Source organism: Gambusia affinis, linkage group LG19 (genome assembly GCF_019740435.1).
Source record: "Gambusia affinis linkage group LG19, SWU_Gaff_1.0, whole genome shotgun sequence".
NCBI lineage: Eukaryota > Metazoa > Chordata > Actinopteri > Cyprinodontiformes > Poeciliidae > Gambusia > Gambusia affinis.
The window spans coordinates 10,506,812-10,530,796 of record NC_057886.1 but is presented as its reverse complement, the minus strand read 5'-3'; the positions used below and the strand labels follow the sequence as shown (position 1 = coordinate 10,530,796).

The following is a 23,985-nucleotide window of genomic DNA, read 5'->3' as shown; positions in this document are numbered from 1 at the left end:
CTGGAAGTACAGAAGTACATACACTTGTGCTGTTCAGGTTTGTATGAAAAGCAGAAACAGAATACATTTGCCCATTCGTGCAGGGCTTAGAAATAAATTAACATAACTAAAAATGAAAAAAAAAAAAAAACTTGTTAAAAAGACTAACAAAAAACTGAAAAGTCTAAATATATAAAGAAAATCCTTTTAAAAACAACTAGCATATTTACTCTCTGTTTTGATGTGAGATGTTGTTAAGAGGACTTGAAGATTTATTAAGTCCTCTCCAGTTAATAACGCAAGGGCAAAACGTTAGCCAAAACATTTCTACTCTTACAAATTTACTTCTCATCCCACATTGTCACATTTACATGAGGTGTCCTGAGATGCCATGTCACAAACTGAGAAAATAAAACTCTTTCAAAAACTTCTTGGAGAAAGTAACTGTGTTCTGCTTCACAGCCATAGACCCACATTTAAAGAATACACTAATGCCTGGTTGGATAAATTCCAACAAGGACTAGAAACATATTACTATTAGAACAATTTAGGAGGAAACCTCTGACCTTGTACATTCAAGGTAAACTGCATGACCAAGGACTGTTACTGTGAAATTCTTAAAAGCAAAGCACTTCGATTTTTCTTTGTTCATGTCCGCTAGCAGCATTTATGCAGCATGTCCTGCCTATTTATTTGTTTTATTTCATTTAGTTTTTTTTTTTTAACATTCTCACTTGAAACTGCTGCATTTGAAAGTGCTGTTCCAGGTACTAAAACAACAAAATTCACTTCATACAAGTTTCTTATTGTGATTGTTTTTATAGCCAAACAACACCACAAAGATTCTCCACCATGTAAAAGCACATCCAGCTCACCACTCACGTAATACACTGGGTTGTGACACATTTTAAATGATTTAAATGTGAAGTACTGATATTTAAAATTTAGCACAAACATGTATTGCTGTTAATATTTGTGTCCTTTTCTCTGTTTCATTCCATCTGGCAATTTTTGTTGCCTGAATACAGACCAGCTGTGCTGCTTTGGTGTTGGTGTGCATGCGTGTGTGTGTGTGTGTGTGTGTGTGTGTGCGTTGGTATATGTGATTTAGCAGGACATTTCGTCAGAATACACACCACACTAGAAGGACATTTTGAATTAGCAGGACAGGAGCGGTGTCCTGCTAAAACAGAGAAAAATCTAAAAACGTAGAAAGGTTTCTATTGGTCTATTAACCCCAAAAATGCAAAAAAAACGAGATGTCCGCTTAATACACATAAACCTGATTTTGTGTATAATCTGTGTATCACCACAGTGCCCCCTATGGCAGGTTTGTGTAATAGCAGGACCTCATGAATATTCACACAAGGTCTTAATCTGATTGGTTGTTTACCGGAAGGTCCTGCTAATTATTACAGTGTCCTTCTAATTCACGTCTTGCAATTTACACTGGGGATGAGTTGGCAATATGATTATTCTGTGCTATAAGATACAGAAATGAATATATATTTTGGTCAAATATTGTTTATTTAAAATATTATGACTAATAAATGTGTGACATAAGTGCATGGATTAAAAGAAATATAAACCATAAGAGAGCCATTTTTCACCAAACTATTTATACACTCCACTGCTAACATTTTGTTGATTCTGGCTTGCTCTGCATCCATAGAACCAGAACCAAGCATTTTGAAGCAGAATTTAGCTTCAATGCACCACAAATCTTGAATAAAGCTTGAAAACAGCTGAAACAATGAATTCCTTTAAATCAAGGCAAAAACACAACTATTTACAATTGTTTCTGAATCTTAATCAAAGGTACATGTATCATTATATTTGATGTATATGATTTTAATTTTGATTTTACTTTGAATTTAATTTCTTTGTTTTTCTTTCTTAAGGTGAATGCACACCATGTTCTAAATTATTATGCAAATTGGATTTAACTGTTATAAAGATTACATTTTTGTTGTGCTATTAAATTTATAGATGGTATTGTGTGTCAGGGCTCTTTTAATCACTATAATTAATTTCGGATTAGTTTGTCTGGTGAGCTTAATTAAAGGAAATCTACTTAAGAAGGATGTTCCACATTATTAAGCAGGCCACAGCTTTCAAGCAATATGGGAAAGAGAAAGGATCTCTTTGCTGACCAAAATCATCAGATAGTGTAGTGCTATATGACAAGATATGAAAACATCAAATATTTTAACTGAAACTGAAGCATTATTGTACTGTGAAGAGATTTGTGGCTGATTTAGAACAAAGATGGGTTTGTATAGATAAAGGCAGAATGAGGAAGGTTTCTATTAGACAAATTCATCAAATTAAGAGAGCAGCTGTTAAAATGCCCTTACATAGCAGCAAGCAGTTACTTGAAGCTGGAACCACAAGGTGAAGGGTCCTCCAGAGGCTTGCAGTGCATGAACCTACTATTTGGCAGCTCCTAACCAGAGCTCACAAGCAGAACCAGTCAGTGGGCCCAACTGTACATGAAGATTGATTTTCAAACAGATTAGTTCACTGATGACTGATGTGCAACCCTGGATAGTCCAGATGTTCGCAGTAGTAGATTGATGATGGATGGCCACCAAATTCCAAAACAGCTGTGACATCAACAAGGAGGTAGTGGAGGCTGAAATCATGTGGAGAGAGCTGGTCAGCCCCTTCAGAGTCCCTGAAGGCTTGAAAATGACCTCAGCAAAGTATATGGACTTTCTGACTGATCACTTTCTTTCATGGTTCAGAAAGAAGAGCCATACCTTCCATACCAAAATCATCTCCATGCATGACAATGCATCATCTTATGCTGCAAGGCCACTGTGTATAGGCATGAAAGGGGAAAAACTCATGGTGAGGTCACCATCCTCCTCTGATCTCTGACCTCAACCCTACTGAGAACCTTTGGAGTTTCCTCAAACAGAAGATCTAAGGGTGGGATGCAGTTGATATCAAAACAGCAACTCTGGGAAGGTATTCTGACATCCTGCAATGAAATTCAAGCAGAAACTATCCACAAGCTCACAAGTTCAATGAATGCAAGAATTGTGATGGTGATATCAAAGAAGGGGTCCTATGTGAACACGTAACTCAGTCTATTAAGAGGTTTTTGATTGAATTAGGTTTTGATTTTAGTACTTGTGATGCTGCACATTCAAATATTGATTAGTTCAGAGAACTGTTTGCAGTTCTTTATAATCCATAAAATGTTTAGAAAATCTGCTGTGCATATTAATTTGGAACAGTGCATTTTGAGTTTCTTTTTGAAAAAATACTGTTCTCCTTGGGAGCTTTGTTCAGTAAAATTTTATTTATACTGTAGTAGTTCTTGACTTGACAATCATACTGACCATCATTTCCATTGACCATTTAATAAAATCTGAGAAGATATCAATTACATAATAATTTGGAACACAGTATATGTTACTTGTATGACTTCTTAGTTCTGTGTTTCTTTGATGTAAAGCAATTTCAACTGCCTTCCAGCTGAAATGTGCTATACAAATAAACTTGACTTGACAGCAGTTTTCAGATCTTGCCAAAGATTCTCTGTTGAATTTATGTCTAGACTTTGACCTTGCCACTCTAACATGAATGTTTTTTAAACCATTCCATTGTAGATCTGGCTTAATGTTTAGGGTCATTGTCTTGCTGGAAAGTGAACCTCCGCCCCAGCCTCAAGTCGTTTGCAGACTCCGGCAGGTTTTCTTCCAAGATTGACCTGTATTTGGCTCAATCCATCTTACAATCAAGAATGAAGAAAAGAAATGTTTGTCAGTGGGGAAGGTGTGTTCAGAGTGATGTGCAGTGTCCATTCTCCACCACAAGTAATGCTTTGCAATTTTGCCAAAAAGTTCAATTTTGGTCTCGTCTTATTGTTTTTGCTGTATCCCAACATGGCTTCTGGCAAATTGCAAATGGGACTTTTTTATGTTTAGGTGGATGGCCTTGTCTTGGTAGGTTCACAGCTGTGCCATTCTCTTTCCATTTCCAGATGATTCGTGGAACCTGTTTATAACCTAAGCCTGCTTTAAGCTTCTCCACAACTTTGTCCCTGAGTTGTCTGGTGTGTCCCTTGGACTTTGTGATGCTGTTTGCTTCCCAATATTCTCTTAACTAACCTTTGAGGCAGTCTTAGAGGAGTTGAACTTATACTGAGATTAGATTACACACAGGTGGACTATTTAGTCATTAGCAGTCATCAGGCAACTTCTGAAGGCAATTGGTCGCACTTAGGGAAAGGAGGCTGAAGATTTTGTACACTGCACTTTTCAGCTTTTATTTGCAGAAAATGTTTTGAATCATGTATAGTTTTGTTTCTACTCCACAACTATATGCCACTTTGTGTTTGTCTTTCCCATAAAATTCTGTAAAAATATGTTTGCGGTTGTAATGTCAGAAAATATGGAAAAGTTCAAGGGCTATGGATACTTTTGCAAACTACTGTACCTACAATAAGTAAGGCAAGTCCAATGAGAGAAACAAGGTCCAGCAATCAACAGCTATGCATTGACAGTTATCAAATACCATGCTGGAATGATAAGATGGAAAAGGGAGGAAACTCAGTCCACTGATATAAGAATTCAAATGCTACTGATGATGAATGGAAAATTGTGCCTCTCAAGGTTGTAGCACATTGGAGTAGCCCTGTTCTTTCATTGAGAATTTAACTTTTAAACTTTCATTCCTGCCTTTCTGGGGAAATATAGCTTTTGTTTGGACAAAAGTTCCTTCTTGTTTTGATACTGTGTATTTGGACTGATTTTTGTAAATATTTTTATACTTTGCTATTTTGTTATGATGCATAATCATAACAACAGGGTGTTTTACAATAGCGAGCAAACAATACTACCAATGGACAAAAAGGCTTAGACTGAAACACAGCACAGAGGTGGTATTTATGGTGGCACACAAGCAGGTGCCTAGTACCGTAGCAATAGAGGCCAATCCACATAAGTGGATGACTTATTTTGGGCTGTCTAGCCCACAATAATAAATTTAGCTCTACATGGGATTGGGTGTCCATATGTTAGGTCATTATTTTATGACTTAGTGGTAGTGGAAGATTATTACATATTACAGGCTAGACCCAAGATGTTCAGTGTTTATTGTTGTGGTGTAAGTTTACAAAAGTTGGCAACTGTAGAGATTTACCATGGTGCTAAACATGGTGATTTAAAAGGAATAAATATTTTTCTGAGAAGAATTATGTCCACATATCATGTAAAAGATAACTCTTTGTTTTTGGAATCATTAGGGCCCAATCAGCCCCAATATTAAAGATGAATTAATAATGCATGCCATGCAAAAGGTTAAAAAGATGGAAGGTGTGGGCAACAGTAGTGCCTGTGGTCACTGAAACCCTTGGGGTAATGACCCTAAACTGGAAGAGTGGCTCAAACAATACATCATCAGACCTCTTGATACAGAGAAGCACACCTTTGGGAACTGTTAATATACTGTGAAGACCACTCACACTCCAAGGCCTGTGGTAGAGGACCCAAGCTTTTTTAAATTTAATTTCCTTTTTAGGATCAATAAAGTATTTTTGAATTTGAAAGAAGGGATAACCACTCATGGAGTAATACAGAATTACAAATATAAATATAAAAAGCATTTATTTAAAAATATTTAAAGTGCCAAAAATATTATGATTACTTATGTTACTGTTAGCACAAAACTTTAGATTGATATTTTGTCATTATCTCAATGTCACTACTCTGCATACATGCAGATTGTCTAGGTAGTCTAATTTGTCTGTAGGCAGGTACATAAGACAACCTTTTTCTGCTGGTGTTGTCTGCCATTAGACAACAGTTTTGTTTTTATGATTTAAAGTGTTTTGAACACTTTATATATATATATATATATATATATATATATATATATATATATATGTATATATATGTGTTGAAATGTGCTATAGAAGTAAACTTAAATAATTGATTGAACAGAAATGATTAAAAGAAGTGACCTTCCTGATAAAAGATTAAACATTGCGGGTGAGAGATACCATCTTACTGTTGTTTCCTAATTAAAGAAAGATGTATGATAAACTATTTAACTTTGAAATATTGAATGAAAGTTACAAAATATAACTCAAATAAATTTGTTTTCTTGTTTCTGAAAAAATCTGACCTTGTGTGCTTCAGAAACAAAATGGATTTCTCCTTTTGTTGTACCCTCCTACTCTATCAACATGGTACAGTCCATCAAGGCCAGGTGCAAGCCATTAGTATTAATTGAACTTCTTTTGCGTGGAAGAAGAGGTAAGACTCATACAGAATCTCTTAAGACATTTAAGTACATATTGATTTGTAATTCTGAAGAATGTTGTAGGTTACTTGATGTTTGGATGCACCAAAGCATCTGATTTGCTTCAGTTTAGCTAGTTATCACCAACCATCTTAGTCAGTGTACCAGAGTTTAAAGGGAAGGTGGCTCACTCCAGAATTAGACAAAACTGTATTTGGACATTTTCTGTGCATCAGTGAGTGATATTCTTTCACAGGCACAAATTATCCTTTGTAATAATCATTACTATTAAGATAATGTTTTAATATTTGAAGGTTTTGAGAACCTGTCAATAGAAAGTCAATTATGTAATACTGTGTACTTCAGTACAGGTTTTCGCATACAATAAAATCAAATCATATTGTGTACAGCAGAGGTGTCAAACTCAAGGTCTTGAGGGCTTGTATACAATAACTTTTAGATGTGTCTGTGATGCCACATGGCTGGATCAAATGAGGTGGTCATCAGCAGGTCATCAACTTGACTGCCCTTAGAAGCTAATTCAGTCATATAATTCAGGTGTTTTGGACCAGAGGAACATCTAAAAGTTGCAGTACACTGCCCCTCGATGCCTGGAGTTTGACACTCCTGATTTAAAGCATCATGTTGTTACTCAACAACAAATTACTCTGATCTTTGCAGGAGATGTCAGCAACAAGGTCTCAGAGAGCAAAAAGAAATCCCAAACATGATGCCAGCTATTATTCTCCTTGGGTGAAGATAAAGAGGGATTTGATGTAAAATACATCAATTCATTTAAAGGTGAGTTGTGACTTTTTTACGTACAGGATTCCAGAGTTTATTAAAGGATTGTTTTTGTTTACTTTTGTCTTGCTTTTTGACTTTTAAACTATTTTTATACTGCACACTAGCATAGATCATATATATATATGTATAAAGGAGGACTGTGTTTTGAAATTCCAAGTATAAAAGAATGAGTGACATTTAGAAGCACCACTCAGCTGACAAACAAATGTTCAAGTAACACAGAAAGACCTCAAATTAGATCAATTAACTGATTTTGAAAAAATTTTAATAATCTCATTTGCTACTATTTGAAAGATATGCATTGTTTAAAGTTTATTCAACCTTACTCATTATGTTTACCTGCAGGTCGGGGTGTGTTCAGCTGCCAGTGCTTTCAAAAAGGAGATTTCCTTATTGAGTGCAGAGGGGAAGTCATAAGTAGGAAGGAACAAGAAAACCGATTGAAAATTTACCATGATGCACTCCAGGCTTTTATGTTTGATTTCAAGTTCAATGGACAACAGCTTTGGTATGTGACTGTTTTAATGTTGTTTTTTATTTTATATTTAATCAAAGTGATGTAAACATTTTCAGCTTCATCAGTAAAAGTAGTTTTAGTTGGAGGAGGAATATTCTTCTGACATGCAAACACCAAATATGCAAAATCATTTCCGTTGCATGGTATAATTATTCTTATAGCATACTTAATATTTTAGTGTTGATGCTGCCAGAGAACATGGATCATTGGGGAGGCTGGTAAATGATGAAGAGATGAACACAAACAACAAAATGAAAGTTACAAGGGTGGATGGAAGACGTCATCTCTGTTTGTTTGCACTCAAAGATATTGGTCCAGGGGAAGAAATGACTTATAATTGTAGTGATTCTGACTGGCTATGGAGAAGAAGGGAGTAAGTGTGAAAATACTATCACAAGTCATTCTACTAGCATTGAAAATATTTTTGAAGGAAATGTCAAGTTGTAGTACAGAGTTTCATTATAGTTGAAAACAAGAAGTGATTAGCAGAGTGCCTAAAAACCAGATTTTGGAGAAAGACTTAACCAGACCACCATTTCAACTTGTTCAGCGCTATCCAAAATGCTAGAAACTGTCATATGTAAATTAGTATATTTTGACCTTATATTAATGAACATTTTATAGCAGGAGACATATTTTGCAGTGTCAATACATAAAATGTCTGTTTAACAATCAGCTGGACAGGTTCATTAAATAGGTGGATTTTATTTTTCTATGGACTCATTCAGTATACATCTCTTCATTTCAGATTTCCAAAGATGAATTGTGTCAGGCTGGTGATGTGGAAACATGCGGATCCTGTTCAACCAACCCTCCACAGGTAATTTTGGTGTCCAACGACCAACATATTATCTAAAACTAAGTCATTGAAATGATATTAAGTACTGTTCAAACACACAGGTATTGTCTAGTACTTGATATGTAAAGCTGCATTAAAAGGGAGGACAGAGGTTTGAAATTACAAGTACAAAAGAATGAAAGTTACATGTAGAAACGCCCATACACAGAGGTCCTGTGTAATACTCATCATGTAAGGTGCCAGAATAAGGAGGACATAGTTTTGAAAGAATGAAAGTGACATGTAGAAATGCCTATACACGCAGGTCCTGTGTAATACTCAAAATGTAAGGTCCCTGAATAAGGAGGACTGTTTTCTACATTGGGAACAAACTCATTCAATGAGTGTTCTTTACATTTCAGATTTCCAAAGATGAATTGTGTCAGGCTGGTGATGTGGAAACATGCAGATCCTGTTCAACCAACCCTCCAGAGGTAATTTTGGTGTCCAACAACCAACATATTTTCTAAAACTAAGTCATTGAAATGTTATTAAGTACTGTTCAAACACACAGGTATTGTCTAGAACTTGATATGTAAAGCTGCATTAAAAGGGAGGACAGAGGTTTGAAATTACAAGTACAAAAGAATGAAAATTACATGTAGAAACGCCCATACACAAAGGTCCTGTGTAATACTCATCATGTAAGGTGCCAGAATAAGGAGGACATAGCTTTAAAATTACAAATACAGACGAATGAAAGTGACATGTAGAAACGCCTATACACACAGGTCCTGTGTAGTACTAAAAATGTAAGGTCCCTGAATAAGGAGGACTGTTTTCTACATTGGGAACAAACTCACATTCAATGAGTGTTCTTTACATTTCAGATTTCCAAAGATGAATTGTGTCAGGCTGGTGATGTGGAAACATGCGGATCCTGTTCAACCAACCCTCCAGAGGTAATTTTGGTGTCCAACAACCAACATATTTTCTAAAACTAAGTCATTGAAATGTTATTAAGTACTGTTCAAACACACAGGTATTGTCTAGAACTTGATATGTAAAGCTGCATTAAAAGGGAGGACAGAGGTTTGAAATTACAAGTACAAAAGAATGAAAGTTACATGTAAAAACGCCCATACACAAAGGTCCTGTGTAATACTCATCATGTAAGGTGCCAGAATAAGGAGGACGTAGCTTTAAAATTACAAATACAGACGAATGAAAGTGACATGTAGAAACGCCTATACACACAGGTCCTGTGTAGTACTAAAAATGTAAGGTCCCTGAATAAGGAGGACTGTTTTCTACATTGGGAACAAACTCACATTCAATGAGTGTTCTTTACATTTCAGATTTCCAAAGATGAATTGTGTCAGGCTGGTGATGTGGAAACATGCGGATCCTGTTCAACCAACCCTCCAGAGGTAATTTTGGTGTCCAACAACCAACATATTTTCTAAAACTAAGTCATTGAAATGTTATTAAGTACTGTTCAAACACACAGGTATTGTCTAGAACTTGATATGTAAAGCTGCATTAAAAGGGAGGACAGAGGTTTGAAATTACAAGTACAAAAGAATGAAAGTTACATGTAATAACGCCCATACACAAAGGTCCTGTGTAATACTCATCATGTAAGGTGCCAGAATAAGGAGGACGTAGCTTTAAAATTACAAATACAGACGAATGAAAGTGACATGTAGAAACGCCTATACACACAGGTCCTGTGTAATACTCAAAATGTAAGGTCCCTGAATAAGGAGGACTGTTTTCTACATTGGGAACAAACTCACATTCAATGAGTGTTCTTTACATTTCAGATTTCCAAAGATGAATTGTGTCAGGCTGGTGATGTGGAAACATGCGGATCCTGTTCAACCAACCCTCCAGAGGTAATTTTGGTGTCCAACAACCAACATATTTTCTAAAACTAAGTCATTGAAATGTTATTAAGTACTGTTCAAACACACAGGTATTGTCTAGAACTTGATATGTAAAGCTGCATTAAAAGGGAGGACAGAGGTTTGAAATTACAAGTACAAAAGAATGAAAGTTACATGTAAAAACGCCCATACACAAAGGTCCTGTGTAATACTCATCATGTAAGGTGCCAGAATAAGGAGGACATAGTTTTGAAAGAATGAAAGTGACATGTAGAAACGCCAATACACGCAGGTCCTGTGTAATACTCAAAATGTAAGGTCCCTGAATAAGGAGGACTGTTTTCTACATTGGGAACAAACTTGGATTCAATGAGTGTTCTTTACATTTCAGATTTCCAAAGATGAATTGTGTCAGGCTGGTGATGTGGAAACATGCGGATCCTGTTCAACCAACCCTCCAGAGGTAATTTTGGTGTCCAACAACCAACATATTTTCTAAAACTAAGTAATTGAAATGATATTAAGTACTGTTCAAACACACAGGTATTGTCTAGAACTTGATATGTAAAGCTGCATTAAAAGGGAGGACAGAGGTTTGAAATTACAAGTACAAAAGAATGAAAGTTACATGTAGAAACGCCCATACACAAAGGTCCTGTGTAATACTCATCATGTAAGGTGCCAGAATAAGGAGGACATAGTTTTGAAAGAATGAAAGTGACATGTAGAAATGCCTATACACGCAGGTTCTGTGTAATACTCAAAATGTAAGGTCCCTGAATAAGGAGGACTGTTTTCTACATTGGGAACAAACTCGCATTCAATGAGTGTTCTTTACATTTCAGATTTCCAAAAAGGAACCGTATCAGGCTGGTGACGTGGATGCATGGGGATCCTTTTTAACCAACCCTCCTGAGGTACTATTGGTCTCCATAGACCAACTTATTTTCTAAATGAAGTCATTAAAATGGTATTAACTACTGTTCAAACAAACAGGTCTTGTGTAATATTCATCATGTAAGATGCAGGTATATAGAGGACTGAGTTTTAAAGTTACAAAAAATTGAAAGTTACATGTAGAAGTGCACAGACACACAGGTCTTGTGTAATATTCAACATGTAATGTGCAGGAATATGGAGAACTGTTTTCTACATTGGGAAGAGACTCACCTTAAGCAAGTGTTCTTTACTTTTCAGTTGATTAACCCCATATTTTTTATATGTTCTTTTCAGCACAAAGTAAACACAGATGGTAAGGGGAAAGAGCTCAACAGAAAACTAAAACAGAAGGACATAGAGCCCCGCAGAAAAAGAAACACAAATAAAAATTCTGGTAAATCACCACACCTACACAAGTCTTGAAACACCAAGCTAGTTAAGCTCAAAAGCACAACTGAAGCATGGTCAAAAGTAATGATCTACACCACTGAAAGGCAATAGGGTGACCATGTTCTTCTTTATGCATGATATTTTGAGCAGACATTATCCAATATGTCATCTGGCTTAAATTACCACACACATACCATTTAACTGTGCCTTGTATTAAAATGATAAACTTTCACACAGCCAATGTTCAGATGCTAGAAAATCTAATTTGGTGATCAGTAATGGGACTGTTTATACTACTTTCTCTATCCCAATCTTAATCTGAAATACATTCACATATTTATATTTTTTCAAAATATCAAAGCACCACAAAACTAATAAGCAAAGTAATCAGAGTATATCTTTAAATTTGGTTAATTTTAAGATATTAACCAAATTAACATCTTAAATTTGATTAATCTCTAGTTTTAGGAAACCAGAGATCTCAATGAACGGACCCTTTGCTGATGCTGCACCTGTACAGAACCTGTATTTTGGTGGAGTCAGTGAGATGGTTCAGAGTGGGATCTCCTTCACTGGAAAAAGACTAGGCACCAGCATTAGAAGGAGGAACAAGTCTTTTGGCTTTGGATGGTTCTTCACCAGCTGCTGAGGCCTGTTTGTCAAACAAATGCAATTTTAAATTATGAAAAAAAATTTTTTCTAGAATTCCCTCAAATAATTAATCATACATACCAAGCAACCATACCAAGTGTTAACCTGTTTGGCATTTGCAGAAATTAATTTTCATCGATGCAACCTACATGCTCATTTCTGTAGCTTCTCCCACTAATGTATGTTCTTTATGAATGCTTATTTGAAAACAGGCATTACATAATTTATAACCAAGAAAAATTAACAATTGGAGTTGGTTTTCACTAATGAATTATTTCTTTTTCTAGCATCTATGGAAAGTGCTAGGAGAGCAAAAGCATCCATGATCTCCTGGAGATTGCTGCGGTCATGAGGCACTTTGGCGAACACATCAAGAAAGGACAACTGGCCACTATAATAGAATGCCAGCATTATCTTTTTGATTTAACAATAGACCCATAATTCATTTAACTTTGCCATTCACAGATTTTCCTTTATGTTCACAAACAGAATTGTTGCTCTAGTTCTTAGTGAAGGTGCTGTAAATAAAGTCCACTTTCTGTGTAGCCATATTCCATATTTCCATGTTTGGACTTAATACATATATATTTCATGTTTGTGTATGCTGTGGTCCTGATAAATAAAATTGGCCCTGACAATTACTGTTGGTATCATGGGCGGAGCCAAGCACCTCATTATCGTCTGTCCTTCTAATACAGCATTGCATCAGGTTCTTGTATTTTGAGTTCTGATGTGTGTATTGAAGTTTTCAAGTGAGATCTATGTTGTGTAGCTCAAACAAGATTTTTGACAACTTACTACGTCTTTCTAGCACAAGTGGAAAGGGGTGACTGTTTAGTGTTGCAAAAAACTGGTTTGAAAAAATTGTCCCTCTAAACCACCAAAACCCGTATGCGTGTGTGTGTGTGTGTGTGTGTGGGTTATTGTGCCTTTTATTTTGTGTAGGACTGCATCCAGTAATAGATTTTTTCATCCATTCCATCAACCACAATCTATCAGACCATCTGGCTGACTGCTATCAGAATCATTCAAGTGGCGTGTGACACTCTCTCTGAGTAGAGGAAGTTTGGAAGTGGTTGACAGGAAGTCAGGAAATCATAAGAAAATGAGCTTCAAAGCTTAGTGTATGATTTAAAATATCTACTACTGATCATTTTTCTGTGGTAATCATAATTTATGAAAAGCAACCAACTCCCACTCTGCAATCAACAAGGAGAGATTAATCTTTTTTACTTTGTGGCAAAATAGTCTACTTTCATTATGAAGTACTGCCATCTTGTGGATACCATGATTGGTTGCATTAAATAGGTTTTGGAGTGCAAATGACCCATTCTTCCAAATATTAAGGAAATGCGTGTAAACCTCTAGCCTTGAGGGTGTCAGTATTAATGTAAGCAAAATGCAGATGACTTCTTTTTTCCTGTTATGTATGACATGCTCAGTTTAAATTAAATAGAACAAACTTTAAAATGAAAAGTTTCTTCTACAGCTGACTGTCAGCTTTGCTGAGAGACACCATATAGTATCAACAAAGCTGATAATATATATTTAGTGAAAATAATACACAGTAATAATGGCCTGGTACTGTATTTGTCTGATGCATAAGTGATTCCTAGAACAGTCTTAAATTAACCTTACAGCTGGCATCCTTAGATCTGTGTTTTATTATCAAAGGACAGCTACTAAGATGTGAAAAACATATGTGTCTCAAAGGAAAGCAAATGTCTTTTCTCAATACTAACTTCTTTTTTCCCCTGCTTCTGCTCCCTGTGCATACCTGCAGCTTTCTGGGCTATTATTCCAGTCTGTCTGGCAGGTTGCCCAGTTTGGTGGTCTCCAAGTGAACATGATACTGAAATCAGCAGCCGGCTGTGATTCGTAGAACATCAAGGAGGCTCTGTGGAGTTCAGTCTGGAGGGCAGCCAGTTACTTAACACTTGTCAACAGTTCTAATGAAAGTGACCTTTTTCCTCCGCGGCCTCTTTTTCATCAGCAAGGTCAAAGTTCATCTCCCAAGGCTGGTTGTCTGTCGATCTAAGGAGGCAAACGGTTGAGGAAGCAGACTCAAGAACAGGAGACATAAAGCTCAGAGGGGGAAGGGAGACAACATGCATTAGTTAGCTCTTGCTTAATGTATGCTCAGCTGGTCTTTGAGACAGATTTTTAATGAGCTTCAGCGCACATTGCATCACAAGCTCCAGAGACAACAGGATTTCGTAAAGATCTTATCATAAAAGTGTAGAAATGTATACTGATAACCTTTCGTACCACCTAATGTTTTTCTCCCCTTCCTTTCAGCTCTCTGTTTTCTATTATGTCTTCCAAACACAGATGTGACTGAATGAAAGAAAAAGAATCAGCCAGCGTCCCTCCTCTCCTCCCTATCCCTTTCACCCCGGCCTCTTACACATGAAAGAGGCCGCACAACGCGAATGGACGGCCGGCGGGGTGTGTGCTATGCGAGGGCCCCAAACCCAGACACAACACAACACACACAGCTCGGCAGGCCACCGCAGCTGGGCTGGAATGTGACCTGCTTCAGACTTTAATGCCAGACAAGAGCCTGACTGTTAAATACAAGAGCAAAGGAGGAGGACATGGATGGAAGGATGTCTTACAAGAGCTCTAGAGCAAATTGTCGAACTGCTTGAATAATTTTCCCTTCAGCTGAGGATTGACGCTACAAAAATGAAGAGCACAAAGTAAATTCAGAAATCATCTTTATTTATTTACTAATCTTGGCTATAAAGGATATAAAAAAATGCTCTGTAAGTAATTAGATTCATATTCCTCTGTACTGCATATATTCATTTAACAAGGCCCTAAAATAGAGATAAAGAAAAATAAATATGACATAAACAAGTCCATAAACATATTCAGTGTTGTAAATGGAACACAGTGATTCCAAAAGAAAATGGAACCCAAGAGCTTATTTGTTTCTGGCAGAAAAACTGAGGCTTTGTATTGCATTATTGTGATCTCAAAGGGGTAGGTTTTAATGCGAGGTTTTGTTAAGCAGTCATAAAAAGTAAACAATTTGTCTGCATTATAAGCTCCTCTGATATCTTTAGTTTGTGTAAGGTCCAGATTAGTTGACTCCAGAGGCTGAGCTTATGATATTTAGTCCCAAATGGGCCCAAAAAAAGTCAACTTCTACCGGCGTAAAACAAAACTCAGGTCATAGACTCAATAAAAAGGAATGCATGCTTACCTTTAAATCACTATCAGGTATATAATAGACAGTTCTTAAGTCTTGTTCCACCAATCCAGACAAGGTAGTCCTAAAGATTGAAGCTAACAACTAGAACAAGCGGGGGGGGAGATAGGGGGCTAAACCATAGTCACATTGGCATTGCACTGCCATTTACGTAGAAGTGAGTGATTATTTACACAGGAAATGGAGGTAGGAGGCGGATGATCACCAATGATATTCCTGTGAGAAACATGCTGAACATTTAAAGCATTTCTTGCTAGAATATGGAAGTCAAGTGTTGTAAAAAGGTAAAAATATTACAACAGTTTAAATGAGTGCTTTTTCTATTCAACTTTATACTGCTATACTATTCCATAATTTAACTACTTAAGCTTAAATGTTTATAGAATAGCATAAAGGGCAACAATAAAATTCCATATGTTTTAAGACGGCCAAAGTTTGCTTTGGTCTCAGCCCCTCTTGTATGAGCTGATGTGTTTAGCCTCTGAGACTAACTAGGCAGAATGAAGGTAAGCGTTTCTGACCAATACAAATGTGGATATAAATTAAAGGTTAACTAAATAGTGCTTACATAAACTGCAACGACCCTTCTATAATTTTACATCAGAATTGCTTTAAGACAATAGGAGTTGGTGTTAGTCTATCTCAGACTAGCATTAGCCTAAACAATACTTCTACCAAGTGAAGGCACATATAGAGCAATCTACAGAATATAAGATATTACCGTAATTATTTATGACTTTTTTTAATCAAGACCTCACTTTAAAACTACTTGACATTCCCCTTAAATGAATATTTAGGCCATTTGGTGAAGAGGTTAGGAGCAGTAATTATCTTACCTTTCTGAACTCCCTCACTTTGAATAAAATTCTAGTCTCAAACATTTGCTAGCAATTTGTAAAAATATTATATAATGAATTCTCAAACCATATTTAGAGTTATCTACAGCCGGTAAGATCATCACTCCTCTTAAAATCTCCACAGCACCCAAGCTATCCCTTTAAGCACTAAAGACAGCTGTCACACAATAGGAACAGTACAAAACACCCATCAAAATAAAAGGCATACAATAATTGTATGAAAATATTACTAATTGAACAATGTTAGTGCATACAAGATATGATTTGTTAGGGTAAAATATTAAATATTTTTCTCAGAGTAAATACGTTTTGATAACAGTTTTCTAAGATCTTTTGAGAAGAGTAGGAACAAGGGGGAAAAAAGTGAAATACAAAAAAACAAAAAAAACTGGCTGTCATGCTGTTGAGGTCACAGGAGTTTAAAGCAACCTGAAAACAAACACAAAGGAGCTGTATTGCTGGTATGATATTAGGCTGAAGAGAAATCTTTGAGGAAATCGCAGGTTTTCTTCTGGACAACCTCACGCAGCTTTCGGATTCTGCGAGAACTGGAGGAGCCAACAAAACTGTCGGGCTGCAGGACGGCCATCCCATTGTGCACGTCCCCCATAATGATCAGCTGTCCATCGGATATGGTGATGTTAGGGCAGGGGCAGTTCCAGTCCATGTTCAGAAGGGTGACTTCCAGAGGTTCCTTGCCAAAGAACCTTAGACCCATCTTCTCATCCTTCAAGATCTCCTCCACGGTCACCAATGCATGCCCTGACTCTTGCTCTTCTGTCAGCTCAGTCATGCGCCCAAGGATCACAAAGTCACTCTTGCAGAAGCTGGAGACCATTTTGCCTCGGGGCTTGCACACTTTGCAGTTGTGGTTCTTTGGAAAGGGGCACATCTCTTCGCAGGCCTCTTTAGATTCAAAGTTGTTCTCGTTGCCACCACAGCCTCCATAAACAAAGGACTGGCACTTTTTCAGGGTACTGCTGTATGCCCAGCGAGGCTCATATGCCTTGCAAGGTCCCTGCAGGCTTGGTAGGCTGCATGGAGCTGCCAGCTCCCCCCCACAGGACAGCATGCATGCTTCATAGGTGTCAAAGTGGTTTAGATTTTTATTGCATTGGCTGTAGGTAAAGGTGAAGCAGTTGTTCCTCTTCGGTTCGTAGTACCAGCTTATGCTTTCCTCTCCACAGTCGTCTGAGTCGGGAATCTTGAGGCATTCGGCCGCTGGGAATGGGAGGTTGGTATTATTCCCCTCTGCATTTTTACCTCTCAGTTCTCTCTTGATCACGGCCAAGGGAAAGTGTGACGACACGCTTCCCCCGACATTTCTCGCTGTGCATGTGTAGATTCCGGCATCTTGAAGTTGGCTGTTGTATATGACCAGCTGGCCAATGTTGGTCACCACAACGTTACCTCGTACGTGATTGGGTCTCATTATCACATTATCCTTGCCTTTCAGTTGTTTCTCCCAGGTGATTTCTGGTTGTGGCTTCCCTGATGCCTCACACAAGAAGCTGGCCGTCTCACCCACAAACACAATCTGTTTGATGGGTGAGTTGTGTATGGCAGGAAGCTGAATGTCAGTTGGGATGGTGGTCTGAAGGGCGGTAGTGGGATGTAATGTGGTCTCCACAGGGATTGGACTTGTGTTTGGCCAGGACAGGTGATACCTGTAGGTAGATAAAATGAGATAGTGAGTAGGTGCTAAATGGCAAGCAACATATACACTATTTTACAGTGCCGAGCAAAATAATTAATACCCCTTGATCTTTGTGTTTTGTGGCAGTTGGTTGTTTGGATGCTGCATTGAATGGAGCTATATGAAATGACATGAGATGTTCAAATCTTGTGTCGGTGTTTCATAAACTACTGAAGCCACTGTGTTGTTGCATGACTTTGTTGTGATGTAATGTTTTCCCTCATGCCTTCCAGGCTTTCACAAACCAGCTGAATTACAGTCAGAGTAAATTACACACAGCTGGACTTTATTAATACATTACTTGATTTCTGAAGGCAATTGATTAACTGGATTTTATTTTGGTGCATCAGCTGGGAACACAATCCTTCCACACTTTTCACATTTTTATTTGCAAACTTTTTGAAAACCACTATTATACCCTTTTTGTTGTTCTCTCACATAACATCCCAAAAAACACCAACGTTTATGAATGTAATATGATAAAGGTGAAGAAGTTAAAAGTGGTAAGAAAGGTTTTTGCGAGGGACTGTAAAAAGTCAAGAAATAAAATCATTTAGACTTTGATGACAGAAGCAAAAGACGTTTACCTCACGAATCAGGCAAATAAATGTCTGAAATACTTAACATGTTACCTGCAGGTGACCTCAGTGATTGAGACACCCTTGGAGCAGGCCTCTGCGTCCATGTAGCACTTGTTATAATAAGTCATGCCGTCAGACGCACACGTGAAGTGGGGCTCCCGCTCACAGCGGTCTCTGCACTTACAAACAGGCTGGCCGTCCCAGATGTCGCACTCGGAGCCTTGCTGGGTGCACATGAACTTGTCGCAGGTGGCGCCCTTTGGCATACCAATGGGGCCCTTGTTGCCCTTAATGTCTATATAGCGTGCCGCCACACAGCTCTTGTTTCCGCAAACGTTAGGGCAGCACTTCTCGAATGGCTCACAGTCCTGACGTTAGGAGAAGAAAACACGGGGTTTGGAAACTGATAATGACGAATGACGTGGAAAAAAATCATTTACATAATTTATCTTATTGCAGTGGTGTAATGTTATGCTGAACAAGAGATAGATAGATAGATAGATAGATAGATAGATAGATAGATAGATAGATAGATAGATAGATAGATAGATAGATAGATAGATAGATAGATAGATAGATAGATAGATAGATAGATAGATAGATAGATAGATAGATAGATAGATAGATAGATAGATAGATAGATAGATAGATACATTTTAGAAAGAAAGAAAGAAAGAAAGAAAGAAAGAAAGAAAGAAAGAGAGAAAGAAAGAAAGAGATATGGTTAGCACATAAATGTAGAAGAGTAGCGTGCACAAAGTAAATAAATGTCTTGAAGAAGGACTTTTTTCCCACTCAATAAATGAGCTCAAATTAGAGACGTCAATTAATGAGGAGGATCCTGTAAATATGTGGAAATTAAATAGCTAGATTTATTACATTGTCATGTTAGATTAATTCAAATCAGTATTTTCAGAAACTGGGGTCATCAGTCTATTACTTTAATTCTATTTTAACTAATGAAAGCATTTTCACGGTGCAAAATGAAACAGTGCTCATTTGCAAACGATGCACAGTAATTTAGCATCTAATAATAGCATGGTTGAATTAAAATGTTACAAAATTATTTGACATTTTTTTATTTATTTATTTTATCAGAATATGGAAGACATACATGCAGCTTGTTTGTGATTCCGTTTTTCTACCATAATCTTAAACGACTTTCAACTCGTTCTCATTATGTCGATTATTTAGCACATTTAATTTACTGTAATATCCAGAGCTTATGTTAGGTGCGCTCACCTGGTCGGATTCACACTCCCGCATGCAGGTGCTCATCGCGTCCACCCAAAGGTTGGGGTTCAGGTCATTGGGACACAGACCTGCGTGAGAGTACACCACCTTTGCCGCGGACATCATAGGCATCGCTGTCACCCGGCAGTTCGTATGCAGGAGTACAGTCCAGCAATGTCCAAGAACAAACCAAATCCATCGGGGAAACAGCATCCACCACATCTCGATAGAGGCGGGGGGGATGTAGGGGGAATCAAAAATGTTGAAGCTCCGATGAGTTTAACAAAAGTGCAACGTTGATAAAAGTCTTCAAGCTGCCAGAAATGTCAGTATTAATCTCAAAAACCATTCGGATGTATCGTATCATATAGCGAGCGTCCCAGATTGGGTCCCGAACTGCAGAGTTTTCAGGTTCAGCTGTTGCTCCACGCTTTGCAGAAAGGGTTCGGTTTGAGGCTGACGGTGCTGTGCGAACCCCCCTCCAGCTATGGCTACATGAATTACAGTGGCCTGTCTGCTCACACAGCAAACCCCAGCTGCGTTACAGTCATGATCAACTTAATTAAAAAAAAAAAAGAGAGAAAGAAAAAAGTTTGCTGTTTCATGAAGAACTGCCCAGACACCTGCGGCTGCCTTAACCCTTAGCAAGCAAAGTCGGTGGAAGGTGGAGGATTATTTTTACTTTAAAGGTCTCAAAATGTTACATTAAACTACTCATAAACTAAGAATTTATGAATTAAAAAAAACACATATGGAATACATTAAAGTGAAAATGGGGTCATTTTAGATTTCCTTTACAATAAAAACCTATGACACACTTGAATAACAAAATACTCATTATCATTTTATTTTTAATTACATGCTCAATTAATTCCTTAAACAAGTACCCTGCGGGATCTATCAAGAGCATCTGTTTATTTTATATGCTATATGTTGTGCAGTTTCATATTTAGTTTGGTCGTCTAAGCAATATATCTCTAGTAGATGACGCCAAATTCGCTCCACTCTATGATTTTGATTGATTGATTTCTGCATTTTCATAGAATGGTAGTTTTATTTTAACACGATTGTAGGCAGACACGATAACCCCCTGATTTGAACGCCCTAAACTCTGTGTAATGATATTTTCACCAAAATTCAAAAAAATTTTGAAATCATTACTTTGAATAAGTAGGGATCGAAGTGGTGAAAAACATGACCACAGTATCATATTTCATGGCAACAAGTAATGTTCCACATGATGGAAAATTGAAAAAATCCTGTTCTGTCATGCTCATAAGAGCGACAACATTTTGTTTGTTGCAGCCCTTATGAACATGAGTCTGTTGAGCAGCTGCATGACATACAAAGCAGCGCTCAATCGGCTTTTACGCTGTCAGTAATTTTCATATCACTTTTTTTTTACAAGGGTAAGATTTTTGGCACTAATAGTTTGTCATACACCATAGAAAACTTGCACATGCAAACAGAAAAAAATTATAACTTAGATTTGTTAGTTTACAGGTCTCTAGTGTTAGTACACTTCAGCTGCAGTCAATTTCCTCAAAATAAAATATGGTGTTAATAGTAGTCTTATCTTATCTTATTCAGAAACTTTAAGAAATGCGTACAGCAGTCAACAATGGAGTACTGTAGACACCATCTGCTAGAATCTGATAGCACAATATTGACATGCAAGAAGTCACAAGTAGTGCAGACAGCTTGAAGTCATGCTGTGAATAATGGTGTTGTTCCCCCCAAAAAGCAATTCCTGGAAGAGAAGGCTTCAAAACAAACAGCTGGTGTGAATGCTTCAGCTTGTTTAAAACAGAAAGAAAAATTAGTTTGCAATTAATTTTCGAACATTGTTTGAAAGTAATATAAAATATATTTTTTCTATATTGTAAAAAGAAAAGATATTTTTCCTCTTACAGATTTCTGCTGTTTTCGCTTTTTTGTCAAACAGAAATGTTTCAGACCGTTTAGAAATATTTTTACAACAGACAGACACACAGGATTATCTGACTAAATACTAAAAGCATTTAAATGACATTTGCATTTATTAAAGGGAAAAAAAAAGCTATCCAAGCCAACCTGGCCTTCTGAGAAAAATATAAAAAGATATTAAAGACAAAAACTGTTTAATTACTGCTTGGCCTGTTGAATCAAGAATTCATCTAAAAACAATAAGATGAGAAATTAGGCTTTTGACCAATGTCAGTCTAAAAAGCCATTTCCAACATTATTTTAATAATCAACAAGACATTTGGAAAATGATTTGACAAGACAAAAGAGGAACTTTATGGAAGTTGTTTGACACATCTGTAAAACTTGCTGTGATTGAATGAAACATGAATTCTACCGGAGTCTTGAAGGATAACGAGTCCCTGTGGTCGGGGATAGACAATGGATGAAAAGACAGAAGGTTTAGGAGTGGCGTAGATAAAGTTAAACATAAATTGTTTTAAGTTTAACTTTAACACCTGTGATCTTAAACAGGTTGTTTGTGCTCAAAACCTTACTAGCGTGAAAAAAATTTAAATGATCCAGCCTCAGACACAGTGTCTAAAGTTTGTAAATGGATGGAAAATTTGTTCCATTGATGGATGTCTCTCTATAGTAATGTGTTAAACCTTAAAACTTGTTACTGTGTGCATCCAGGGTGTGGCCAGAGATATGGATATTATGCTTCCCAAGCTGAATCCCTGCTGCTTCTAATGAGGCCCGGTGATCTTCAGACCAAACCCTGCAGTCTCTGTCTGGTCCCTGTTATCTGTGAGGTGAATTCACATGTAAACAGGCGAGACATTTATGAACATAAAAAGGAAATATAGCATCATCAGCCAGGAGGGTAAAATCTATTTATAGCTGACATGCATTAGTGACAGGGATTTCATTATAGGAAAGTGGAGCTGCTCACAAATATACAAGTTCAATTGGTTGCAAATGTGCAAACACAGTCAAGCTGTGCTTTCACTGTCTACTCACCCACTTGTTCCCCCCACCTCTCCCGTTAGGCCCCCCACCCTTAACCTTCACCCCTCAAGACCCTGCATTCCCAGCATTGTCAACACTGAGGCTACAGGGCACGTAGCATATTGAATCAAGCTACATGTGAGACCCCTCATTGGGGCCGCTCTATCAGCCTTCAGTCATGTATTGTCTGCAATTAGACCTTGACTTTGACCTTCACCGTGTTTGTGAGCAATCGTAGCTCAGACACTGAGTCTGTGCAGGGTTTAGCACATAGAGGAATGAGCGAAATGAGGATTTCTCATTTTTAAACTACAATGTATTTTCTTTGTTGTTTAGGAGTTTTGTTGGGAAATACTTTTAGATCTGTTAGAGAATGACTTGAACAGTGCTCAGCGACAAAGAAATCAACTTGCGACTAATGTTGCCTGACCACGTAGATCCACTGCTTCTACTCCCTGTGATGTCTAGAAAGCTGGTTCAAGACAATAAAGGTATTATATGTGCATTTAAGGTTAATAAAAGTGTCTAATTTCAAAACAAAGGAGAGGGACACATCCAGCCACAGCATGGCTGTAAGCTTACCCCCTACTCTAGTCTAGACATCCAACAGAACACAGCAAGGCCAGAAGACTTGCATGGCTTTGTCCTTTGTATGATGGCGCAGTACTCGTGACCCTCTGTGTAGATTTTGTAATATTTGTCCTCTGCAGATTGCATCACTTGGACATCTGGTCACCACATGAACCACTAGTCTTCATTTCACAGAAACAGCGGTGACGACGTGACCGTAAAGAAGATGTTATTTGTGTTCTTTAAGTCGGACAGGGAACACAACAACACCTCATGTTCTGCAAGATCATTGCAGGATAACACAACAGTGGGTTGTTGTGCAGAATGCATGTGACGACTGACTGAACATGCAGGGCACCCTGCAGCTGGATGGTGGCGCAATTCCTGCAATTCAACAAACTCTTCCAATATGCTCAGGTCTTTAAAATAATTATGAGCACTGTAGCTTAACATTAGCCTGCTGCGTCTTTCCCCAAAACCAGTTATTATTGTGTTTAGCATTATTACTCTGTTGTAACAAAAATTAACCATCTGATGCAAAGCATCACCCTACTACAAAACAAAAGGGCTTACAATACTAAGTTAACTGCCTGGGCTAAATCTCATAAATGTGTCAATTCTACAATTTCACATGAAATCAACTATCAGTTGGTTGAGACTTAAACATAATG

At 37.5% G+C, this 23,985-nt stretch overlaps 1 protein-coding gene and 2 long non-coding RNA genes across 4 annotated transcripts; 2 read left to right on the top strand and 1 right to left on the bottom strand.

Annotated features, from left to right (window-relative positions):
* Window positions 1-6,973: 6,973 nt before the first annotated feature.
* On the top strand, window positions 6,974-8,366 carry LOC122822414. 2 transcript variants are annotated; one of them, XR_006369142.1, is made up of 3 exons: window positions 6,974-7,035; window positions 7,387-7,549; window positions 8,307-8,366. It is a non-coding gene; the product is annotated as an uncharacterized LOC122822414 (long non-coding RNA). The 2 variants fall into 2 exon arrangements; XR_006369141.1 differs by lacking the exon at window positions 8,307-8,366 and adding an exon at window positions 7,737-7,924.
* Window positions 8,367-8,791: 425 nt separating this feature from the next.
* Window positions 8,792-11,498, top strand: LOC122822413. The gene is made up of 3 exons (XR_006369140.1): window positions 8,792-8,830; window positions 11,071-11,142; window positions 11,459-11,498. It is a non-coding gene; the product is annotated as an uncharacterized LOC122822413 (long non-coding RNA).
* A 3,410-nt stretch (window positions 11,499-14,908) lies between these two features.
* wfikkn2a (info WAP, follistatin/kazal, immunoglobulin, kunitz and netrin domain containing 2a) lies at window positions 14,909-20,328 on the bottom strand. The gene is made up of 3 exons (XM_044101063.1): window positions 19,799-20,328; window positions 18,608-18,924; window positions 14,909-17,946 (listed from the first exon to the last, which is right to left on the bottom strand). The coding sequence occupies exons 1-3, from the start codon at window positions 20,009-20,011 to the stop codon at window positions 16,749-16,751; spliced, it is 1,728 nt and encodes a 575-aa protein (XP_043956998.1). The 5' UTR covers window positions 20,012-20,328; the 3' UTR covers window positions 14,909-16,748.
* Window positions 20,329-23,985: the final 3,657 nt, after the last annotated feature.